We start from the raw sequence: 25,313 nt of genomic DNA, 5'->3' as shown, positions 1-25,313 counted from the left end.
GGCAACAAAAACGTATCCCAATGCGTATGTACGTGATTAAGGCGAAGGAAAGAAGAAAAAAAAGAGATTGTATCTATCGGTCTCCAATCTTTTTAAGATTATTCTCGAATATTTTCCTTAGTTTCTTTTTTTATTCAATTTTCTTTAACGACAATCTATTCTTTCCAAACTTATTCAAATCAAGATCGCAAGTGATTTATGGTTGAGAAATGGTGCCATTGGAGAAAAGAAGAAACATGGAAAGAGATTCTGCTTTTTGTTTCATATTTTAACATTAAATAATATTCATACATATAGCGTGTAATACCTAATTCTCTTGCCTTTGGACGGTTATGGAATGCTGAAAAAATGGAGGAAAAGTGGGAATGAACAACGATAAGACAACGATGATGACGAACGGCAACGACCAATGTTCACGTTCACATCTTATAATTAGCTGTAACTTACACGCACGTACACAAAATAACGAGCGGATTATATCATTCACAAAATTTTAAGGCAAGGAAATTTTGTTTTTATCTGAGCGCGAATATCAACAACTATTTTTTATATAAGAAGTTTTATTATTGCGTCAAGGAAAGAGTTGCTTTCTCTTGCATTTATGAACAATTATTCTATATACATTTTTTGCTTTTTGCTATAATATAAATAATTATTTTTAGTTTTCATAATATGCGACTAACATACTCGATTAAAATGAGATTTAAAGAAATACATTTGATGAGTAGATTAGTTAAAGTAGATTTACAGAAAGCAAGTTACTTTACGGCTGGTTACGAGACCGAAGGAAATGGTGATCGTTGAGGATATCTTTTAAATACAGATTTCCATCGACGAAAGTTTAGTTTTCTGTTCAATGTCTTTAAATAGTCTGATATACAAAGGCATTTATTTTATTTTTCAATCGATTGATTTGTGACGAAGAATAGACTCTATACACGTATAGTTCATATATGTGGATGCATCAAAAATTATTTTTATCTATCTCCAAACAAATCATAAGTCCAATATTAAATTTAATTTCGTTTTATTCAGTACGGTATATGTGAAAACCCTCGTATTTGTTTGTAAGTAATTATCAGGAGAGGTTTTGTTTTATTGTTAGTATGGTATACACATATACAAACAAATTGTAGCAAATTACCTTTTTCTCAACGATGATATCTCTTAAGTTATCGAGTTCTCTCCTCGCGATTTTCCTTCGTCTAAAAGTCGTCAGTGCAGTTTGGAGCTTTGACAGAATTGTCCAAGAAGATTTTGCATTTTATTGTGTTTTATTAACAATAGAAAATCAAAAGCATAAATTAAGAGACAACGGCGGCGAATTATCGATCATTGTTTTTCTTTCTACGGACAAAAAGTTTTCCTCGTAGGTACATTTTGTTTTATCGATTACGTAAACACTGCTAAAAATCTATGATGGTTAAATCGCAGAAGGGAAGTTATTCTCGTTCCTAGCTTTCAGCGCTAGCGCCCTTTTAATTGCTTTAACGGAATCCATGAAGCAGAGTTCGTCGCACGCCTCGTATCTGGATCGCACCTTCTCCTTTTCTTGTCATTGTACATTATTCGAAGATTCTTTTAAACCGAAAAAATCGAACCAATTTACGTATTCTTTTGAACGAGACGATTGCAATTGAACATATTTTTCAAAATCTTCGATAACAAAGGATGGATCGATAATACGCAAATAATTTGAATTCTCCTCGAAACTTTCGTAGGCCGTTTTTACTTTTTTTCTATTCTTGAAAATCGATCAAGATTTTTTGAAAATACGAAAATGCAACATATCCATTTTAAAAATCTGACATGCATTCGACGTTATACTTTCCTTCTTTTGTCATGCGAAATGTAAGAACCGTTTGATAAGAGGTGGGAGTATCGAGTACTCGAATACAAGACGTATGCAATATATCCAGTTCTATATATATCTGTCGCACGTGCGTGTGTACACACACACACACACATACAACTTCAGGTATCCCCTATAAGTCGGCAAGTTTTCCCTTGACAACGAACGATCTTTGGCATTCGATCGATTTCGCCGCCCATCTTTATTTCTTTCTTTCATTACTCTTCGCAACCTCATTCAACGTGCGAAATGAATGCATTAATAATGTCAAATTAGAAATAATATTAAATAGATATATGATCTGATTTTATGGTTACCTATCGCCGTCATCTTTTCCTTCTTTTTATTGGTTCTAATCTTGTATGTAATTACATATACATATATACATTTACCTTTATGTATATATGCATATGTAATGCGGCGTGCGTACGCGCGTGCATAAGCAGCACATACACACATATGTATATGCATTTATTCGTAATTTTTCATATATTTATCTGTAATAATGTTATGCCGATAATATTAACGTTATCATTACCATGACGTTTGTGTGAATGTGTGCGCCTATCTGGCTGTGTAATGGATTCTCGAGCATTTATAATCATATATTGTGCTATTAATAATAATAATAGTAAGAATGACATTGGTGGTGATGGTGATGGTGATCGATGATCATAGCAATAATAGTAACAATAATAATATTAATAATAATAATAATGATGATGATGATAATAAAAAAAAATAATAATGCTAGTATAATAATCTATAATAATTATAGATCTCTATACTGATACGGATGAAAATGAATAGTGATGATGATGATGATGATGATGATGATGATGATGATGATGATGATGATGATGATGATGATGACCGATGGTAATATAAATGTTACAATACGCGTTAACGTCTTAATGGACTTACAGCTGTATCAATAATAATGTACCGTATGATATTCTCTCTTTAATAATATTCATACTCATTCGCGATATATCTAACATTCGCTCCATGCAACATATTATACCTCCTTTCTTCATCTATCACATATCGGTTAATATAAGTTAAGTATATTAAATATCCAAATACACTCTCTCTACATTAAATAGTTTATTATTTCTTACGATGCGCTCGAGTCTCGAACCATATAAAAGAAAAAATACAAGAAAAATTGAAAAACTTGTCAGCGCACGCTCTTCAGCTTATAATTTAATATGTTCGTTCAATCGAACATTTGTACGGAAAAGAAAGTTTAAAGGATCTTTTTTCCGAAGGTAAAAACGATTAGAAATGAGATAAAGCGTTATAGGATTAATCTAATGCAAGAATCGATTAAATTTTATACTTCTAAGCACGCATCTATGATTTGGCATAACTCGTCGACTTTCAATGACGCGAACTGATTGGTATCTACGACAAAGTATGTCAAATCCTTTGAGTGAATTATAGAATCATTTTTGTAGTCAATCTTATTTTTTTATTTATTTGAAGAACTAAACTTTTTCTCCTCCCTCTCACGTGACTGGCTTAGTCATTTTTCCGTCACTATTGGTCCGCATCGTGGAAGCGACGTACGAAAGAAAGAAAAAAGGCACGATTCGCGTGATTCTTCGACTCATCACTGCTGATTTTCCTCATCAATAATAATAATAATAATAATAATAATAATAATAATAATAATAATAATAATAATAATAATAATAATAATAAGTAATAAGTAATAAGTAATAAGTAATAAGTAATAAGTAATAACAGTCCGGGGCGATTCGTTCCAGCTCTCCTCCGTATTTTCACCGTTCTTTTACATCCCGCAATGATTTACCCGCGAAAGGGCGCATATGTTAGATCATATCATGATCCAAATAAAGAACATTTACAGCCATCCGCGGATCGGGAATATTAAAAATAGTGAAAAACACGAGATCACTTATTTAGATTCTCTCTCTCTCTTTGTATTTTTTTTTTTGATCGATAGTCATGATCGTAGCAAACGCAAACCAGACGCGGACATATGTATGTATAGATGGAGAGAGTATTGTGTAAACGACGTACGGAGGAAAGAGTTGCAATTATTGAACGATGCAACAGCAGGGGTTGCTAGCTAGAGTCCTCGTGGCAACGCGTTGCTGGTAATACTGCTGCTGATGCTGGTGTTGATCTTGTCTCTGTCGTTGCCGGACACTGATTATCCTGCTACACCTGGGCTATTGGTTCTCCAATGAATAATGTCGTGATCTTTTCCAGAAACCTTTGAAAAAGCCCTTCTTCTTTGGCGCCTCGCCACTCTCCGCGGCTATAACAGAGAAATTATACTCTCGTATCGACGGAAGTTATTTTAATCATTATTATTTAGCGGATTGTATTTTAAGAGAGCTTTATTTCAAATTATTTCAAATTTGCTTTTAATGATATTTTTTTGTTAAATTTTTTTCCATTTATTTATACCATATATGTTATTCAAAATCATTCATTAATTGTGTTAAATCGAGGATCGAAATGATAGCCAATAACAATATACGACATGCTAGATATACGTTGACCAACTCTGCAACGGTTCTGTTTTTATGTAGTTATTTCAACCACGTTTTCGCGCGTGCTATATGTTAAGCAGCAAAGTCTTGACGATCGGTCGTCTCTTGCATGATAATTGTCGGTCTTTCCGGTTGCTTTCGAATTAAGAGCCACAACGTAGTCCTTCCGACATGAATACGTTAAATATCGTTTTTTTTACGTAGTATGATGATACCGTTACCATGAGTACTAAACGAGGATATTTCTAGCGATATATTTATTTACCAAATATGAAAAATTTTAGTCTAAATTAAATAAAATAATCGGCCCTCTTTTCTTTCTGTGACTTATGTAAATAAAAAAAGAGATTCCATTTATGTCCGGGCATTCCCAATGGGATCCTTTCGGAGTATTGTTCTCGACGTCGTGTGCATCAAGAACGAAAGACATATTCGATGTATCGCCTCTGTTCGGCGTAAAAAAAACACGTCAGGAGACATAACTGCGGCGGACTAGAGAGACAGAGAGAGGCCAATGAACGGCGGACGGGGAAAAGAGGAAGGCCAGTGCGTACGGATCAATACCGATAGTGGAACCTATAGCATACATACTGGAGGAGCGCAGACTCTTGGGTGTGTCCGATCTTTCGCGCAGCATCCCGTTTTGCTACTCTCTCTCTTTCTTTCTCTTTCTCTTTCTCTCTCTCTCTCTCTCTCTCTCTCTCTCTCTTTCTTTCTCTTTCTCTTTCTCTCTCTCTCTCTCTCTCTCTCTCTCTCTCTCTCTTTCTTTCTCTTTCTCTTTCTCTCTCTCTCTCTCTCTCTCTCTCTCTCTCTTTCTCTCTCTCTCTCTCTCTCTCTCTCTCTCTCTATATATATATATATATATATATATATATATATATATATATATATATATATGTATATATATATTTCATACATTCGCTTGTTTTTCTAGGTCTTATTTCTTTTTCCAAAATCATTTCGTTATATAGGAAGTTCAAAAAGATAGCATACAAGAGATTTAATACATACTTCAGAGATTTAGTACGTACATAAGATAATGTAATGTTAAACTGTAAGCTCGAGTCTTGAGTAGACGATATCATTTAAGAAAACATGTAACATGATTCAGTGTTACCGAAAACTGAGTTTTTTCGTATGCCTGTTGGCATAGAATCAAAACATGCTGACTATTATTAGTCTCGTACGCGTAATAATTTTGAAAGTATCCGATAGATATATATCTCGTCTTATTAAGAATGTGGTAATTGCGAGTAGCTACTATTCTACGAATTAACTAGTATGAATCTTCATGCAAAAAATCTTTGTCGCATTCAAATTTCGAAAAAATTATTTTCGATATCGAAATAATTCCCGTGTCTAATCGATTTTTTTTGAATACGTATATCTATATATATTTTTTTTTCTAATTTTCAAGTTGGAAAAGGATTTCATTTTTGCATATGAAAGGAAAAGTAGGAGTAATGCGCGAGGGTAAAGATATTTTTGTGATTGTACGAATTATCGCGTTCGCGTATCGAGTTGCGTCGATAAGAGACGCAACTCGAGATAAGATAGTGCCAATACATATTTTTTTTCTTATCTACCTGAAACATAGACAAATACTGTTGTGAAATGAATAATTTAGAAAAAATAAGAAAAATAAACAAAAAGTATATTTTTTGGTCACTCATCAAATCGTGGTTATTTAACGATGAAAGAGAAAGAAATCACAGGTACGTGGTGGAATTATTCACAACGTTAGACAGTCAAGAAAGTCGCGGACCGATCGGTAAGCGAGCATTTTCCGAAAATAAACAAGTCGTATTAATAGCGATGGATCTCATAGCGAGGACGAACTTGGAGGATGATATTTTGGAACGAACCATGTTGCTACGATTATATTTCGTATTCGCGCGCGTACTGTTATTATGATTATGCGTTCGTTCTGTTACTATGATTATTTTCAAAATTCATAGAACAAGAATCCATCGTTCAATAAAATATCTACTTTTTCTCATATATTTTCAAGGTCGCTTGGTGATTTATGAAAAATTTTAATTCGAATCCGTAAGTGCTTCCTGAATTATCCTCATTTTGGCGCCTTAAATTAAATTAAAGAAGGTTGTATTGTTTATGCTATTCTAACGATCCATTGGAATTTAGAATTTTCTAATTTCTTAGAAAGGGACACGACCTATACGAATACATAGTGTATAAGGATGTTTCTCTATCTCTCTCTCTCTCTCTCTCTCTCTCTTTCTCTCTTTCTCTCTTACTCTTTCTCTCTCTCTCTCTCTCTCTCTCTCTCTCCCTCTCTCCCTCTCACTGTACTCTCGCAGCGAAGAACGAGTTCTTCGTTCGTGACGATCCAATCTATTTCTGTCCGAGGATGGTCGTGATTAATATTTCGGGTAGTTCTTATTGCCAAGTCGAAGTAAAGTCTGGCCGTGTAGTTTAAAAATAGCTGTGGAGACGCGTGTCGTGTCCCCGTCGGGGAAATTGAGTTTCTTTTCTTTCTCATTTTCTCGCTGTATTTGTCTCCTACACCGTTCCTTTCTCGCTTCCCATCATCGTGAATGATCTTTGATGATATGATAGTAACGAAGTTTAGACGGGGAGATATGTGACTATTTCTCTTTTTTTTTTAATTCTGAATAGTTATCGTTAAATGATGAAAATAGAAGAACAACGCGATTCGAATAATATTACCATTCCAATAAAGACTTACCGGCATAAGGACCCGAAGGTAAAGCGTTATCTTTACCACTTTTTCCATCTTTACTGCTACTCCCTGAAACAATGAAAAGAAAATTGCATATTATATACAAATAGATGCTTGATATAATATCATACGGACGTATAGAATAGCATACTACTACGTTATGGAATAGAAAGTACTAATATACATATACTTTTCATAAATATATAGTTTTACCTTCGAAAATCAAACTACGTACCTAATATGAACCGAGTTGAATCGGTGTCTAATAGTAAGAGATTAGCAAAGTGGACGCGTCGTTCGATATTCTGCTAATAGACAAAGTAGCTTGTTACTTGATATTTAAAGGAGATTTTTGTTCGAAAGGTGAAGATTCCGACTGGAGAAAATTCCTCGAAAAACACGTAAATTGATATACATTATATAGCTATATGCTCTATATACTTAATGAGTTACGAGTTAAAAGTTACTTTTTATTTTCCATGAGCAATAAAGAGTAATTTTTTTCCATAAGGAACAAAGAATTTTTGTTCGAAAAAATGTTTTCATTTTCTTGGAAACAGATGTGTACGAGGATATATATCAATAGTAGGATATGTAGATATATATCGGTAACGTCCACGCTTGAAAAAACTATAAGAGTAGAAACTGGAAGGTAGAAATAGAGAGTGCTTCAAAGAAATAGGGACATGGAGGCAAACTAGTCGTAAAGAGAACAACCGTTTGCAGAAAAGCTAAGTAAGTTGCACCAAGTTCAGCTTCGTGGGCTATATTTCATAGTCATCTAAGTCTTTGAACTGATCTTTGTTATCTATCTTAAATGGGTATATGTACTATAGTACGAATACATAGCTGCACTGCTTTGATTTTTTTCCGATGAATTCGCACATTCAAGTGGCCAGATCGTAATTAAGATTCGTTCATTTTTACGAAAATATGCGAGTGGAAAGCATTTACTTAGATTCTGGAACTCGTTTAAAATCATCCGTTGGATCTGTGGAGATTTTTATACAAAGAGTTTTTGTATTTTCTTTTCGATGAATATCCTTCGAAAAAGTAATTGCGAGATTTAAGAGCACGAAGTGGATGTTAGTGCAGAGTTTTTGTAAGAATGACACAGGTGTCAAAGCCAATGAATTAACAATAAATGAAAACAGTTTAATTTAAGGATATTGATGTCATCGATAATCATAAATCTACATATCTGAGATTTTAAGTTTAACGATAGTTTAAATCGCTATGGTATGCATAACATAGCCATTTAAACGTTAGAAACATTATTCTAAAAAATTCGAATATTATGGTCTCATGATGAGACGGCTAAGTGCAATATTTTGTTGTCGTCACTAAAGAATGTAAGTATGTGGCCGATGACTCGATGTCATGGCGCCTTATGCCGCTTGAAAGGGAGTTAATATTTGAAACAAAGCATCTGGTCACAGAGTGAAGGTACCAACCTTCTGATAAGAGGATTGAGTTTGATTGCTCAGTATTTACTCGGCGATTATTTTCTAACACGTATTAGCTATATATAATTTTTTTCAGAATAAAGATAAATAAGAATAAGAATAAAGATAAATGTTTGAATTGTTTGCATTTCGTAATTGAACATTCTTTTCTGTGTCTGTACCGAAATTCAATTGAATAAGATTCCACAAATAGGAAATTCATATTCGAAGAATGAAAAAGCCAAAGATTCGTGCAAGCGCGGGCTTTTTTCATAAGCGATCCTGAATGAAAGCTCACCGATGATATTCTTGAATGTTCTAACAGTTCCTCGGAGCAAAGTCGCTTGATACAGCACTGCCATTGGCGGATGTATAGTGAACCGTTAAAAAGTTAGAGGTTTTGCCGTTTCAAAGCGACAGTGTATTCGGGAAATAGCATCGGGAAAGATCGGAAAGGATCGGAAAGGATCGGAAAGGATCGGAAAGGATCGGTAAGGATAGTTCGAGGACGTCCGAGATCTTATTTTCGCGACATGCTGCAACCAGCTGGTACTTTTTGATGAGTAGATAGCTAGAAAATCGTCCCCTGCAGCGACAGAAGTTCCTCGTAGCTGACTCGATAAAAACTAGTTGATATAAGTAAACTACATGTTTATCTGTGACGATATTATTACAACTAAATTTCTCTTTTTCGCATTTATTGGATGCTAAATAAACTTGCCTACGTTGTCTTATCGTCTTTCTCTATCTATCTACTCAGTACGAAGAATTCTTATCATCGAAGCCGGTACAAATGTACTGACGCTTTGGTAATAAAACATCGTCGAGATTGCCATCCAGTACCATTTTAAAATGTACCTATGTAAATTTGATTTATTATTACGAATCGTAACTTTTTATTTTAGACCGGTATTTTTTTCTTTTCTCTATTGGAAGAGGAGTACTTTCACGTCTACTGTAATTTATTTAGTCGTGGTCAAAAGAAAAAAGAAGAAAAGAAGACATGTTTCGCTCTCAAATACATTTTCTCTCGTGAACCTTTCTTTCCGTGACTTTTCAACGCGTAAAATCGAATAAAATTCTAATGAATATTTATTATAAATATTTTGAATTCATTCTCAATGTTTATATGACTCCTTAAATCGTATCCTTTACTTGTGAGGATAGTGAAGATCGGGGTAGTTGTTAGCACGACTCATACACATGTGCCCGGTGCAGCCGATACAGCGATTGCCGTATTTTACACAAGTTGTTTGAGAAAATTAACGAAATATACTTCATCTACATTAAGTACTTCAGTAGACTTTCGATTATGTTTTCGATGAATTAATAAGGAAAACAAAATTAAATTGTTTTTCCAAGTTTCCAAGCAATACAATTTTCAAGCAATGAAAAATCGGACTTGAAAAACAATATGCAATTTCTGCTGTCGAATTGTACTCTAACTTTGTAAGAAAGATACATGAACGAATATGAACGATTTCTATTTTGGTCGAGAAACTACAGTCGGCTTGTAGCGACACTTTTTTAGTTCCACACATGTTTTCTATAATCGCAAGAATTTTGTTCTCGTGATTAACAACGAAACTGCTCGTCGACATTGTTTCTCGGTGATGGACGCAACTCACCCATTGTAGGATGCCGCACGCTGCGTATTTTATTTTAGTACTCTCGGCATCTCAAGCGTCGAATCTGAGAATTCCAATGTGAGCTGACTAACTAGTTGCTCGATATGTATGACTGTATAACAAGAGTTTACTTTTCAACTGTTTATCTATCTATCTAAAAACATCCACACATTCTAATTTTCATGAAATTATTATGACATTGTCGATAGTTGGCACTAGAATAGAGCAACAACGTCGAAGCAGACGTCGATAACATGGACACTCGTTGGATCGAGCACATGTTTGAAATCCATGAGCATATCGCGGCAATGTCTGCTACGTAGAATGTAATGACGTAGTAATAATTAAAAACATGAGGACATTGTCAACCGAGATCCATTTGGACGCGTAAACAATCTTCGAATGTTTTAATCTCCGGATTTCTATCTAAGGTAAGTATAAATTTATAAGTTAATTTTTCAGCTAAATATGATAATAAGATTTGATCAAGGCGATCGAATATTATTGACAAAATAACAATGACATCTATAAAAAAAAAAGTTTTTTAACCGATGATCGCGATTAGGATGTAGTTCCATGAAGATTGAAGTGTATCTCTCGCGATTGCATCTAAAAATGTTTGTTGGAGTGTCGAGAAAGGTTCGCATTTCCGTGGCATAGTGCGCGCCGAAAGAGCTGGTCGATATTTTTTGTCATCGCGCGCAAAGCAGCTCGGTCGGGAGGAGGATGAGCTTGAGAAAGCTTCGACGAGTGTCTCAAGAAACAAAGAGATGTTGCATCGTTTTCATAGATCTTCTATCGCCTTGTTTTTTCCTCCTTTTCCTTGTTCATAGGTCGATGTAGAGGATAGGTAGAGGTTGGCGACGTTGGCGGTGGCGTCTCTGCTAGAGGTGAAACGTTTGGAGTCCGCCGAAGGGTCGCTAGACAGGACGGTAGACAGGAGTAACGATTGCCACCCCAGCCGCGCCGAGATGGTCGCCCCCTACAGCTGCTTCACCCCTACGTGCTACCCATTCGGTGAGCGCTACTAACCTAGCCGAAAACATCTCCCACTGGCCTTTAAAAGAACGTGAGAAATCACCTCAAGAATTTTGTTGGATAAATGGATGATCAGGAGGCCTTTCTCGAGCTTAAGAGAGACAATGTTTAGAAAGAAATAGTAAACGCTTTTAGATATATACGCTTTTTCGTGCGGTTAGGGAAATACGACAGCAAGTATTCTATCAGTTATGAAGAAAGAATGACTTTAACCGCAATAACTTCCAGGATTTATCTTTCCGAGAACTTTTTAACCCGTATACTTACCGTTTCCTGCTAGAAATGATTAAATTCTGTTAGAAAAGGAGCGCGATAATGTTTGAATTTTATATCGCATTTCTTACATTCTTGGACAAAGTGATAATACTAGTAAAATTTGCTGCTTTTCGATAATACATTATTAAATAATATTTTAAATAATATGGATTCTATGGAAACAGTGCGTCTTGGAAAAGTAAACAACCGCTTGGAAAGGCTGTAAATAAAATTTGTAAGTTATACAATTCATCACTATATCGAATGGTTGAACTTATTAAACAAAGGCAAACTCAACTTATTACTAAAAACGAAAAATACATATTCTAATTAATAATTTAAGTTTAGTAAATATCATGTAGATATTTGTAAATTCATCGGTTTTACTATATTTTTGTTCTGTTTACTGAAGAATTTGATTTAATGCAAATAAAAATCATTAACTTTTGCTTTCCAGAATATACTATCTTCATAGAATCCACATCATTTAAAATATTATTTCATAATATACTATCAAAAAGCAGTAAAGTAGTTAGTATGCTATGTTATAGTCTGGTAGTGTTTCATATCTATCAGAATAGTAAATGTCCTTAGTAGCATGACTGATCTTTTTGTAATTGGACAATAAGATTGCAGTGTCGTATTTAAATGGGGGTTGTCTGTTAAGATATAAAGCGAACAAATTGTATCTACCACCTACTATTTTGGTCGTTGATCGACCAAATTATCCCAGTTTATATCCGAGCGACGTATGTAAGTACGTGCAGTTCGAATCTCCTTTCTTTTCTTCTGCCGAGAAGAAAAGTGACATAAGGGTCACTTAGTAGTGATAGAATACGTATCGACACGGTTTTCTAAAAATAAACACAACAACTGATAAGTTTCGAATCGAAAGCTTCGTCACGGCATCGTCCTTAGGTCGCTTGTAGATCGTCCCTTACTCGTATTTTCCAATATTTTCAGAGTCCTAAATGCATGAGATAATTGATGAAAGAAAAAAATCGCTGACTGTATTTGAATTTACGCTATTCAAGTATATCGGAATGCGCAATATGAGGTGGATGACACACAGACTGAATAACCATCGCGACGCTTGACCTTGCTGAGAGTACGAATAAAAAGGATAGTTATAACGTTTTGTAAACGATTTCAGAGTCGCGATCTTTATGCAAGAGAATCCATAAAGTGAAATCGAAAGAGATAACCTTGTGTTTATTCATTGGTAAACTGTTGACCGGTAAAGAAACAGATCGAAGCGATGGTGTGTATGTGTGTGTGTGTGTGTGTGTGTGAGAAAGAGAGACAAAACGCGGAAAGTAGGAAACGTTTGCGCGTACCTTCCCCTTCGGACGAATCAATAACTGGAACCCTTGAGTCGCGACTCGTCGCGTTTCATCGTGTCTCGTCGCGTCTCGTCTCGTCTCGTCTAGTCTAGTCTTCGTTGAGTCGGATATCCACGAGTCAGATCGAGCTAATGTTCGACTACGAATATCGCTTTTGTCTTACGAACCGGATATGCCTTCAGAGTAGTCCCTTATTCATTTCGCGCGCGGCTAGCCCTACAGATTTACTCCGTGAACTTTTCTTATAGATTTCCAGCATTTATTTTCTTCGCTGTACCGGTCTGCTGACTGCTGCGCCACCGCCGACGTCGTTGTTTCTGCTGCTGACAGAGTGTTGCGGATAAACGAAGGAGTGGGAATATGTCGTCGTCCACGTTAGACGACGCGCGATTGACTCGTCTTTAGCGAAATTATCGACCGTTTTCTTTTACCGTTTTTTAATTAAAACAATCTTTTCTTGAAAGGGATTAATGAAATAATGTTTTGATGTAATGTTGAGAGATATAACGATCAAATTTCTTTTTAATGAAAAAAGTCAAATATGAATGATGACTAATAAGCTAAGTTATCTTTACAAAGCATCGACGATTGTAGAAATTTCTATGATCATTAAAGCTTAGTTAATCGGCATGAAGCAGTCCCTTAGTTACATTTAATAATGCGTTATTAGGAAATTAAGAAACTAGGGAAAAAATGAAAAATATTGTTCTCTAAAACAAGAATGTCCAAAATTTTTTTAGACATTTAAAGAAGGAAACAATTTTCTTTGTGATTGATATTTAAATTAATATTAATTGCTTGTAAATAAGTGGTTAAGCTAATAAAATCTAATGATATAAAACCAAAGATTAATATTGATTATAAATCAGAGCGTACAGAGGGATTGGATGAAAATGCATGAACGTTCCAGCAACATGTAACATGGAGGAAGTCTTTGTCTCTGCGGTTTCTCTCTCTTTCTCTGCTCCCCCCCGTATCTCGTTTTCTTTTTATACATATATACGTATGCTCTCTCCTCCTTTTTCCTTTTCTTCGCTTTGGACGGTCACGCTTTCAAGGTCGATCACATTCAGCTGGGAGATCAGTTGATCGAGTTACCGATAGATGGCATCACGATGCAGTGAAAGTTTAACACGTGGTCTGTCGAAAATGGTGAATTTTTCCACAAAGGTAAAAAGAAATGGAAAATGCTATCATCGTTTATCGATAAATTTCTTTCATTCGGAAGATTTTGAACAAAAATAACAAAAGATTGTCCTACAAATATGGATTTTTAATGTTATCGCAATATTTTCTATATTTTTATTACGCGAGTTAAGAAATATTTCTCGTTACTTTCGCTATTATAAATTAACTTGGAAATGTTTCGTTTGTTAAGAAGAAAAATAAGTAAGGTAAACGTATTAGAATATCGGCTTAAAAACAGCTATTTGGCGCCATCTTCAATAATACACCACAACTTAGTTGAAGCTAGATGAGCGTATGAATAAGAAGACAAGATTGACCTCTATCGTATCTAATTCGAACTAAGTCGTGTTATAGCAAACATGCCTTCTTATAGATGGCGCATTGATAACGCACCATCACTAAAATGAGTGTCATCCGTTGCCGAGAATAGAAATTTAAATTTTATATCAAATCACATTTATTTTTTTTCTTGGCGAACCATTGATTTGTTTCGATAAAAATTTGCAATCTTAAAAGTACAGACGAACGAGTAAAATGTATATTATAAAAATGACAATTGAAATCTTTCTGAGATTACAAAAATACCAACAATAGACTAGTACATTGTATTCTAAAATTAGTATAAATGGCATGCACTGCTTCTACGTTATGTACATACATACGTCACGCACCTATACACATAGAGTAGCCTCTTAAACAGTATTCTGATTTGATATTGAAAAATTCTTGATGGATGTCAAATTTTTCGTTAATCATATGGTCAACTTTAAATAAAAGAGTAACGTTATGAAGAGTACTAGTTAAGAGGCATCCGAAGAAAAAATCATAAAAGTTTGATACTTGAAAAAAAGAAGAAGAAAAAGAAAAAAGGAGAGAATCTTTAACAGGCAAGCATTCCATATCTACCATAATAGAGCGTTGGATAGCTAGCTTCAAAGTAGTGGCTATCGATTGCCACGAAAGGTCACACAGGAGAAAAGTCAGAAAAGTTTCTCACAAGTTTTACTTATCGAAAGTTACGGGGTTTCAAAAATTCAATCCGCTAGAAAAACTCGATGCAACTTGCTCGGTCATATGACGGCGAACACCATTTTCTGCTCATAGTCTATTTTTTTACTATGTATCTAAAATTTTGTAGAAACACGACTTCTTTATATTTGCGACATTAACATTATAAGTGTCGATTAATCGTTTTAAATTGTGCTTTCGAAAAGTTTAACGATTCTACTTTATAAATATTTTGATGCAAAGAACAGACAAAGAAAATCGAATCAAAGAAAGTAAAATGAAAGTAACTTTTTAGAAGAGTATTATGAGCACGTATAGTTAATATATTGGGTCCAAATGATGAATGCGTCTATTTCTTTTTAACCATTTGCGCTGGAATGATGTACTATAGTCGATTACTGACAGACGCAAAAATGCCATGTCGCTTGATAGTCATATGACTTATTGATAAGTTTTCTAATACAATTTGGAAAAGTATCGAACGGTTGAGTATAATATTTTTATAAAAGTAATTTCAAGTATCAGTTCGCTGTAAATTATATTGGACGCGTTTGCACGCGCACCATTAAGAAGCTGCCAGCGTAAGTGGTTAAGTTGAAAGACGGGAAAAAGAGATTAAAACAAAGAGTTTAAGAATTTAAGAGCAGAGACAGTCGACCGTCGTTTCCAAAGCTATTTTCTCGCAACAACTCGCTCTGATCACTTGTCAATCCTCGCGTATTAAAAAATCTGTTCGATTTATTCGATGAAGAGATTCTTCGAAGAAATCGAATCGGTTCGTCGCGCACAGTGAAACTACTAAATGTCCGATTTTCTTTCAATTCTTCTCGAAAGATGTAATAAGATTGTAAGGACGTAACTTTTCCAAATCAATGCGAAGATTGAAATAATTGTGGATACGTAAGGAAAGAGAAAGAGAAATCGGACGGCAGAGGAAAACATTGCGCGTCGACCTGGAGAAAGACGTGTCGAAATCCAGAGACGGTCGCGGTCGATAGCATCGTGTTCTTCCTCTCAGAACGAGTAGCGGTTGAAACACGAGGTTCTATCCTCTCGTTCCGCTTAACGGTGCGAATCCCCGCGCTCTTTCCCGCGCTCTTCCCCGCGCTTACCTTTCTTGATGAGCAAGCTAGTGACCCTCCGTAGCGCCTCGCGAGTGCTGGACGCGGAGCTGTGCTTACTTTGGCCGAAGTATTTGTTGGGTGTGATGTTCGTCGGCAGGGTTAACGGTTTCCTCTGATCGACACCGCTCGGTAAGCGTGCATCGTAAGCGTTGTTTAGCCGCTCAAGATGCTCGATTGAAGCAGGTCGCGGTTGATTCACTTTTCTCGTTGGATACCATCCTCGATTTGGTCCACCCGCCAGTCGGAGCAATTCCGTTCCAATTATCGCCTGTTCCAGACCAGGATTGTTCCTTCGATACCTGTATCATTTTACGTCATATCGATGTGTTTCTTTGTTTTTTTTCTTTTCTTATATTTCTTTCTTTTTTTCGGCAAATATTTTCGAAATCGCAATCTTACCCAGTGGTCGCCGTCGTCGGGGCATACCAACCGGGTTGCCGGCGTGTTTGTGCCTGATTCCCGGCATGTTGTGGTGTTCGTGGAATATCGCTGCCTCTGGCAAAGACCGGGGTTTCTGGTAGAGAGCAGGAGGTTTGCATACCCGTTCCGCTAGACGCAACGGCGTTTGTCGTGGTTCCGCTGTTAGTTCCGCCATTGACACCATCGTTAGCACCGCCGTTGATATCGCCGTTGGCGCCTGCAACGTTTGAGGAGCAACCATCTGCCGAGGGCGAGTGTCTCTTTGCGAAAGGACGACGTCTCGACGACGGTCCTGGTAAATCCGTCGGTAAGGTCCTTCTCTCCACCGGCACCTGAGATAAAACAGACGCACGTCGCTTTTTTAATCATCTTTTATTGTTGAAATTTGAGCACAGCTTGAAACTTTCATTTCGTTCTCTGTTTGATGACGGCGCTTGGTTTCAAGAGGCGATCGTTGAAAAAAAATTGCCAATATTTACGACAATACCAGAAAGCCAAGTGGCTGCGCCGTGGAGCACTACCCGGATCGTTGATTGATGCTTTTGCTTTTTTCACCGAGCATTTTACTCTAGAACCACCGAAGCTGGATTATTGAACCGAAAAAAGAATGCTATTTCGAAGATGAGTATTTATCATTATACTTTTCCGACTATCCGCAATGTCCTATGTTTCTCTAATCGCTAGCGAGATGAATACAGAACGAATTTCGGAATTAATGGAAAATGAATTTCGCGCAATTCGTTTTGCCGAGAAAAAAGACTATCGAATTACACGTGGAGGCAGCTCTAGACAGTGAATTTCATCTTTATTTTGTTTTTAGGATGATCGAATCGAAGAAACGTAGTAAACTGATCGATTTCTTTTTTGGTGGACTAATATGAAAACGGCTTATTATCGGTCATGCAAAATGATGCAGATGCAATTTTTTATTTTCCCCTAGGTCCGTCATTTGCTGGGAAACTTCTTTCTTTTCACGCCACGTCGCGTAATTGGTTGACAGTAAACTTTTCCTTTTCCTTCATTTTCCTTCCGTTTTCCTTTCAATAATAAGGAATATCATAAATACATATCGTCGCCTTTGTATTCTATCGCATTAGAAAAAGTTTGTGAGACGATATCTTATTGATTCAACATTTTCTTCTTTCAAGCGTTCCTCGATTTTTAGCTTCAAAGATTGTTTGTCAATTGCAGATGTTTTTTAATTTCTTCGTCAGTGTTTGATATTCTCTTTTTTTCCATTTTTAATTAATAATACGTGTGCGTTAAGAAGTCAGGCGAAATAGGGTCAACATTATGCTAGCAAATTAAGAGAGAATCTAACAAAACGAAATAAACGTAAATTCTGAGCATCTCTGATTCTTTTTCCCTTTTGCCCTTCTTTTTTGTTTTTTTTTTGTTTTTTTTTTAAATTGAACGATTAAAGACTACCGGTTGACAAGTCATCGTCCATGGAGGAAAAGCTACCTCTTTTAATTATTATTATCGTTTTTTTTTTTCTATTTCGTAGTACTTATCCTTTGAGCTAACTGCCTACATCGTGTATGACACATCTACCCCTTTCCGTTCCTGACTATCGTGGGTTGAAGATCGGTTTTTACTTGATTCCGCTCTTTGGATGGTCCTTTGTATACCGAGCGTACTTTTAGTTCGTTCTTTTGACTCGTTCGACTTCCCGAGGCTTGTTTCCTTTTTCAATCGATCCTTTGAACACAAACGTTTCGTGCAAAAATAATCAAATAGAAACACTTACAATCATTTTTACGATGAAAATTGGAAGAAGAGAAGTTTTTGTCATTCCATTTTCATAAATTGATCTATCAATGTATACAGATCGAGTAAACATAACGAAACACACAACTAATATTATTTATCTTTTTTTAAATATAAACATCAAAATAAAATTGAGATTAGATACCGAGATTTTCTTTTTTGTGAGTTTGTGATTAGCTTTTGGAATTACGTGTCCTTCTCAGTGATAGTCGTATTGCGATGATTCACCGCGGAATTATTTAGAAAGAGATACGACGAAAGGCGCTATTACGTTAACTGCACAAGTTGGCCGGCATCCAGCCGACTTTTCGGCCAAAGTCACGCTAGTTTAGGCCGACTTTTCCTCATTTGCCTTGACATTGAATTTCTTTCTCTCTTCGCATCGTTGTCTTTTGTTGCGTATTTACTATCTCCTCCTTTTCCTATTCTTTCATTGTCTGATCGATCTTAATCTCTAAAGAAATTACTAGGCATCCCCAATATCATTGAAAAGAGGAAAGAGAAAAGAGAAAATAAGAAAGAGAAGGGTACCTCTCTTCTCGAATTGCCGGCGGTCGGTGTACGTCTACCACGAGAGAATCCGGCATCCATTGATCTCGTATTAAGCGACGTTTGATGATCTTTGACATCGACGATTTGGCCACGATGCGGTGGCACCCGTGGTCTATACTCCATCGTTCTGTTACCGTGACTTTTCGACCTGGTGCTGATTACGGCATTTTGTCCAACGTCTGAGTTTTCCTCGTCCGCTTCCTCCACCGGTGACGGCGGCAATGGTGGAAACTCGAGCACTTCGACGTTGACCTGTCGAATGCAAGCACGCTTTTAGTCGTCTTTCGAAACCACCTCGATGCGACTTCGACAAGATAATTCTATTATCTTTTCTTATTACCTCGTGGAAGGAAAGTGAACAATGTTCTATTATTCGCACGAGCGAAAAGATGACGTGATTACACTCGACGATTACTTCCTTTCTATGTCGGATTTTTTTGAGATAAATCACGCGTAAATCGAACGAATTATTCGTTCCATATATATTTCCAACTTGGAAAGAAAGCATTCATCGCTTCGAAAGTTCGATATCCTACCTGAAAGTTAGGATTTTTTGAGTCCTCGAGTATGGCGTCGATTACGTGCTCGATTTGTTTCTGATTATTTTTGTGACTATCAATGCCATTTTGTCTCAACCTCCTACCGGACGCGTAAATGTCCGTTCCATTTGCTTTTCGTCGATCAAAATCACTCTCGGAGCTCATCTTGGAAGTTTCCGAATCGGAACTCTGTTGTTTTCTGTTTCTCGGCTCATACGGACTGCCTAGCGTCTTCCGATTCGTTTTTTCGATAGAATCGTTTTCGTAACTGTTTCTTCTAGAAGAAGCTCTAATGTCGCCATTTTTCCATCGCTTGCCCTCGCAATAGGACTCGCTGTTCTTAACGTTTTCGATCTCTTTTATGGCGTCGCTGACCTTTTCCAATTGTCTACGATTTTCGTTAAGAGCCTTTTTCACGATTTGATCTTCGATCAAAAGATTAACGGGTATTTTCGAGGACAGCCGTTCATTGCTCGAACTCATGAGTTTCTTTGATCGTTCTTCGAGGAGAAAATCGATTGGCTTACCGATATCTAAAGCTTTCGATGCCGAAATAGAAAGTGGAATACCACCGTTGCATTCTCTATCTCTATCAATGTCCAGATCCGTTGAATCTTTATTTATCGAAAAATTCGATGGTAGCTTTTCGTGAGAAATTTCGCCCATCGGACGTTCTTTCATTTTGCTGAATAATTTTTCTGACGTTTCTTCCTCTTCGATCATTATGTTGAGATGAGCTGCTCGATCGTTGTTCTCGTCCTCGTCTTCTTCTTCCTCTTCCTCCTCATCGTTGCTGCTGGTATTGTTATTATTGTCGTTGTTTATGGTCAGAAGGGAAACAACTCTAATGAGATCCGGAGGTGGGACGATTTCTGCAAATTCACTTGGTAATTCGACGAGATTCTCTGATTTGTCCTCCGACAATCGTCTTTTTCTAGTATCCAGCTTATTCTCTTTTAGGAGACTTTTTATATTGTCAAACGTGCTCGAGTATCTTTTCACGTCCGACAGTCGATTGTCGTCGGCGTTTTCAAAGGACAGGCTCTTCGTTTTCGTCGCTGTCTTCGGCAGGACCTTTCGTTCCTTTTTACGACCTCGTCGTATTACGTAAGTACCGTTTTTGGTCAGATTTTGCGGACGAATCTGATCGAAATCGTTCGTTGAGGAGTCCGAGTATGGCGAAACCAGATCGTCGTCTGTTGTCGAGAGCCGTGGATCTTGCCAGTCATCAAAATCACGAAATTTCGACGCCGATCCGACGCCTGAAAAAAAAATCACAGCCATTGAAACATTTCTAAACCCAGATGTAACACGACAAATTAGATGCAATTTTCTATTGAATGAGCGAGTAATATGCTTAAACTCTAGAGTAGAGAATCATAAATAAAAAAACTTACTAGAAACGTCGCTGCTCTTTCGACGTCTCCTACCGACGACCTTGGTGCTACCGGGTGCATAAAGAGGGTCGTCTTCGAGCGAGACTTCCCAAGCGATCGAGTGTCTCTTGCTGATGGATGGTGGTGGAGGTAAGAGTTCCTCTAAGGAATCGTCTGAAAAGCGTTCCTCCTCGGACTGAGTCCGAAAATCGGTCGAATTTCTTGTTGAAAAATCCGAATTCCTCGTCGAGAACATATCGGAGTAACGTTCTTCCGAGCATCTGTCGGATGTGCGCCCTGAGAATCTTTCGTTCGAATCTGCTCGTGGCAATGAAAATGACACAAAGTCGAGGTTTCTAATAGAAAAGGGATCGGAGGTGGGTATGGATACGTGGTCGTTTGAGCTAGCACTGGCTACGGCTATCGAGAAGTCCGAATGGAATCTTTCGTTCGAGGTCGAGTTGGCCCTAGAAAAGTCTGAGGAGTCGCAATTTGCCCTCATGGAGAACCTTTCAACGCTGACCGAGCTCGAGCGAGGTATCGAGGATCTTTCGGACTCGGAGTTTCTCGAAAATCTACCCTCGCTTGAGTCCGAGTCGTTTCTTCGTCGTCTAGCTCCGATATCTTGTCCTCCTCCGCCGTCGCCGCTGCCATCACCACCATTGCTACCACCACCGATACTGCTGCCAACTCCCTCTCCTCCTCTATGATTACGATTGTGACTGTAATTATGATTCATCAGTAATCTATCCTCGACGCTACTCGATTTCATAATCTCGTTTTGCCTCTGTTTTCGCAAATGAGACGTCCGATCCTTGTCGGCGTTTTTGCGACGACGATCCCTCTCGAGATGTTCCTCCGAGGAACGACGTCTTACTTCGCGATGCTTCTCGATAGTGCATGGATTCGTCCGCGGTGGGATCCAATTGAAAGAGACCTTACCATCATATGGTAAGCTCGCGAACTTGCTCGGTGGACTCGAGCTAGATTCACGTTTTATTCGGCCCATTTCAGTGTTACCGTTCTTCCATCCGTACGGCCTTTGATGCCGGGTCTTGGGCTATACCAAAAAGCACATGACATTACGATTTATACCAAACGTTTATCGTATTTCAAGAAACTTCCCGTTTTTCCTTTTTTTTCTCGATGAGAGCCTCTATATCGCTTGAGATCAAAGAAGAGAATACTCACAAGAGTCGTTTGTGTAGTAACCGCGTTTCCGTGCCGCATGCTATCCTCCATTGCTATCATCCATTGCTGTCGGTTGCTTCGCCGTTCTGACGATTGGCTTGTTCTCTTTGACGAGTTTCCGGGGGAGACTCTGATAACAGATAAAAACGCAATGCGTGCTTCGACTAAAATACGAGACATATCTCCTTTTATCGTATTCGTTCTCTATCAGTTATAGAGAAAATTTGATTTTAGGAAGGCTTATAGCTTTGTCCTCATTGAACTAACAAAGAGGAACTTTTTGCCTCTTGTTGCTGTACATTCCCAAACATTTCCAATAAACATTAATTTATAAAAAAGTTTTGTCCACATTGAAGTGAAGGAATATTTGGGAATAATTTTATTTCAATTTCAAAGCTATATTTGTTCTTAGTAATAAGTTGTTTATATGCAAATTAGTTTGTTTTAAGCTGCTAACTATGACTGAAAAAGACTTGCTCTTTGCAACTACAGAATGTTTTGTTATCAGTGATAAAGAAAAGGAGAAACAGAAACTATGGATTAGATCAAATCTAGACCGTCTGAACCATGCAATTTTTTAATGTATTGAAATATGATGATTTATTAATAGACGAGCACCTCTTCTCCATACATTATCTTTTGCTTTTTTGCATTTATAATTTTTATTTGAAGGGCTCTACAAATATTCGTATTTTCTGTACTCTGTGATTAACTTAATAATTAAATCATTGTTCTATGTCAATATTCCGGACATATTATGTATGTATAGACTGCGTTGATCACATCGGCAATGCGTTGTGAAACGGGCGACAAAGAATACAGATCCCGAAAGAGTATTTGTTTCTGCTGTCACGCCTTGACGCTTGTTTTCTATTTTCATTTAATCTTTACAGCTTCGAACAAATAGCAATACTTATTGTCGATAACAAAAACACGAATAAATCCGGAGAAAGATTCGACAACAAGCGGCAACTTTTTTAAGATACGTGGTATATCAACAAAAAGTACCTCTTTCTTGCTTCAGTAAGGACAAGGCTTCATTATTTACTTTTCTACCCGATTACTTGGTATTAATCATTCTAACTATGAAATGTTGCTACGTGAGATATTGAATTTTTACACATTTATAATCATGTATATAAAGTGAAAAATTAAATGTAAATAACAAAATAGATCGATAAACTTTTTTATGGATGTCTAATGGTAAAGAAAAAAAAAAATGAAAGAAAGAAAGAAAAAGGCATCGCACAGAGTGCGATTAGGTAGAAAGAAAATACTGAAAAATTCTTTTTTAGTTTGAAAGAAATAGAGTAGACGATGAAAAAGCTCCCGAAAGGTAGATGGATAAGTGGCCAAGTTTCTTGATGAAGAATGAGTAACAGGCATGAAACGTGGTGATCAGGATCGACGGGTCGAAGGAAAAGTAACTTCAGTATTGACGTCAGTACTAGCGTCGATATTGATTTCGGCGCCGATGTCGATGAATTTCCTTTTTTCATCGAGTCGAACTTTTCCACGAGGGAAAAGAAGAATTATGCATAGTCAAAGTACACTCGAACGTGTTTTCCGATATTTTCCTTCCTCTCTCGCTCTTCGTTTTCGCCTCGATTGTTACGACACTCCGGATACAAGCATTGGAACGTTTACTGTCGAGGAAATTCGAGAAAATCTCGACCAACGTGTTGAGCGCACGGAGAAGATAGACAGGTGGAGAGAGAAAACGAGAAAGAAAAAAAGAAAGAAAGAAAGAAAGAAAGAAAGAAAGAAAGAAAGAAAGAGAGAGAGAGAGAGAGAGAGAGAGAGAGAGAGAGAGAGAGAGAGAGAGAATGGAAGGAGAAAATCGCTCGTGAACGAAAAACTTAGTCGTCATTCTTCTTTTTCTTTCTACTTTGCGCTTCAAACGGAAGTAACTTTGAGAATATTGTTCCGTTCGAATAAAATTTCAAAATCACATTCGAAGGTAAGGGAAAGAGTTGTTTAATTTTTTTGTACAAACGTAAAATTGTTAAAAATTGAAGAAAAAGATAATGCTAGAAATGACCTTTGTTAACACAATCATGAGGGTGTACTAAGAGGACTGTTAATCTCTATTTACGTCACGTAGAAGCGGAGAGTAATTACGTCGATTTTTCAAATTGCCATTCAAGGTCTTACCTCGAAGGTCGGAGAATATTATCAAAGTTCTTGAGAAAGTAAATTTAAGGAAAGTTAAATTTTCTTAACTATAAAGTTTCTTAGTTTACTTCAGGTATATTTCGGTTTGACTTTAGTGGTCAAAGTTCGAAAAGGATACTTTTGATCCGATACAAGTATGAATAGACAACTAGAAAAAAAGTACTAAAATAAATTTCTAAGAAAAGTATCATTTTTCTTCTTGTCATAAAAATAAGAATGCGATGCTTTTAACAGTTAAATTAAATAGCTGTTTATATCGGTAGCAAAAACTTTTTTTTTATAGCAATCCTTCATAAGTTGTATGAGATGACAAGATAAAAAAACAGAAAAAAATAAAAGATAAATTTAATGTGAATTAAAATTACTTTCAATTAATTATCTTATTGGCAGAGAACTGATTGCGTAGCTGAACTTACATAGGTAAAAGAGTCGAAATGATGCGTTCTGCCTCTTCAGGAGGCGGAGGAAATTCCTGTGATGGTAATCCCGCCGAGTCTTGTGGTTCCGGGCAATCCGGAACCGGACGTAATGCTACCAACGCCATTTTCGCTTTCCGTCCATTCATACTCATGTAACCGTCATCTTCCGATTGATGTCCTATCGAAAAAAAAACCACATTCAATTTTCTCAATTCTCTATAGTTCTAACATTTTATTTTTTAAACTGATCATAATACATAAAAAGCTTCAAAAGTGATATTCTGATAACTTTGTAATTTAAATAGAATTTATATAATTATTTTTTTCCTTTGATAAAAATACTTTCTGAATTTTTTTTATTTTTTTCGTCACACGTCGATACCTCTCGATCAATTTAATATCACAATTCGAGAAGAGATTCAAACTAAACTGTAAATAGCTCTCCTAGAAGTTAATAGATCCTTGTTAACGGTTCCATGCAATTAATAATACTTGGTTATTATTGCATTGGCTTATAGCGTACGTATAAAGCTTATTCTATAGAAATTGATTAAACAAGCGCAGGAAGATAAGCATTATGTAGTTTCCTGGCTCTTCCCATGTTTGTAAGCAAGGCGGCTGCGAATAAATTTAATGATCTATTGTTTCGAAAAACAAGAGAAAGAAAAAATATTTTATATAATGATTTGAGAATTATCGGATTATATATATACGAAAAATCATTTGAATTATTTTAAATTCTTAAATGACAACTATGT

At 36.6% G+C, this 25,313-nt stretch overlaps 1 protein-coding gene across 5 annotated transcripts in view; it reads right to left on the bottom strand.

Moving 5' to 3' along the window:
• Nucleotides 1–45: 45 nt before the first annotated feature.
• The window catches only part of LOC118440173 (uncharacterized), a 65,172-nt gene continuing 39,904 nt past the window's right edge, over nt 46–25,313 (bottom strand). For 3 of the 5 annotated variants that reach the window (XM_035862847.2, XM_035862836.2, XM_085655266.1), the window contains 9 exons: nt 24,553–24,733; nt 21,962–22,091; nt 20,792–21,830; nt 19,392–20,656; nt 18,835–19,107; nt 16,513–16,865; nt 16,102–16,412; nt 7,091–7,153; nt 46–4,142 (listed from right to left, as the gene is read on the bottom strand). In XM_035862847.2, coding sequence (XP_035718740.2) covers nt 4,054–4,142; nt 7,091–7,153; nt 16,102–16,412; nt 16,513–16,865; nt 18,835–19,107; nt 19,392–20,656; nt 20,792–21,830; nt 21,962–22,091; nt 24,553–24,733 — 3,704 coding nt within the window. In that variant the 3' untranslated portion in view covers nt 46–4,053. Of the gene's footprint in view, nt 4,143–7,090; nt 7,154–16,101; nt 16,413–16,512; nt 16,866–18,067; nt 18,235–18,834; nt 19,108–19,391; nt 20,657–20,791; nt 21,831–21,961; nt 22,092–24,552; nt 24,734–25,313 lie in introns of those variants that run through there. The other 2 variants (XM_035862825.2, XM_085655267.1) reach the window with 2 other exon arrangements.

This window comes from Vespa mandarinia, chromosome 2 (genome assembly GCF_050613455.1).
Source record: "Vespa mandarinia isolate Hongniang chromosome 2, ASM5061345v1, whole genome shotgun sequence".
NCBI lineage: Eukaryota > Metazoa > Arthropoda > Insecta > Hymenoptera > Vespidae > Vespa > Vespa mandarinia.
Note: the sequence above shows the minus strand (reverse complement) of the source record. Positions and strands in the feature narration are given on the sequence as shown.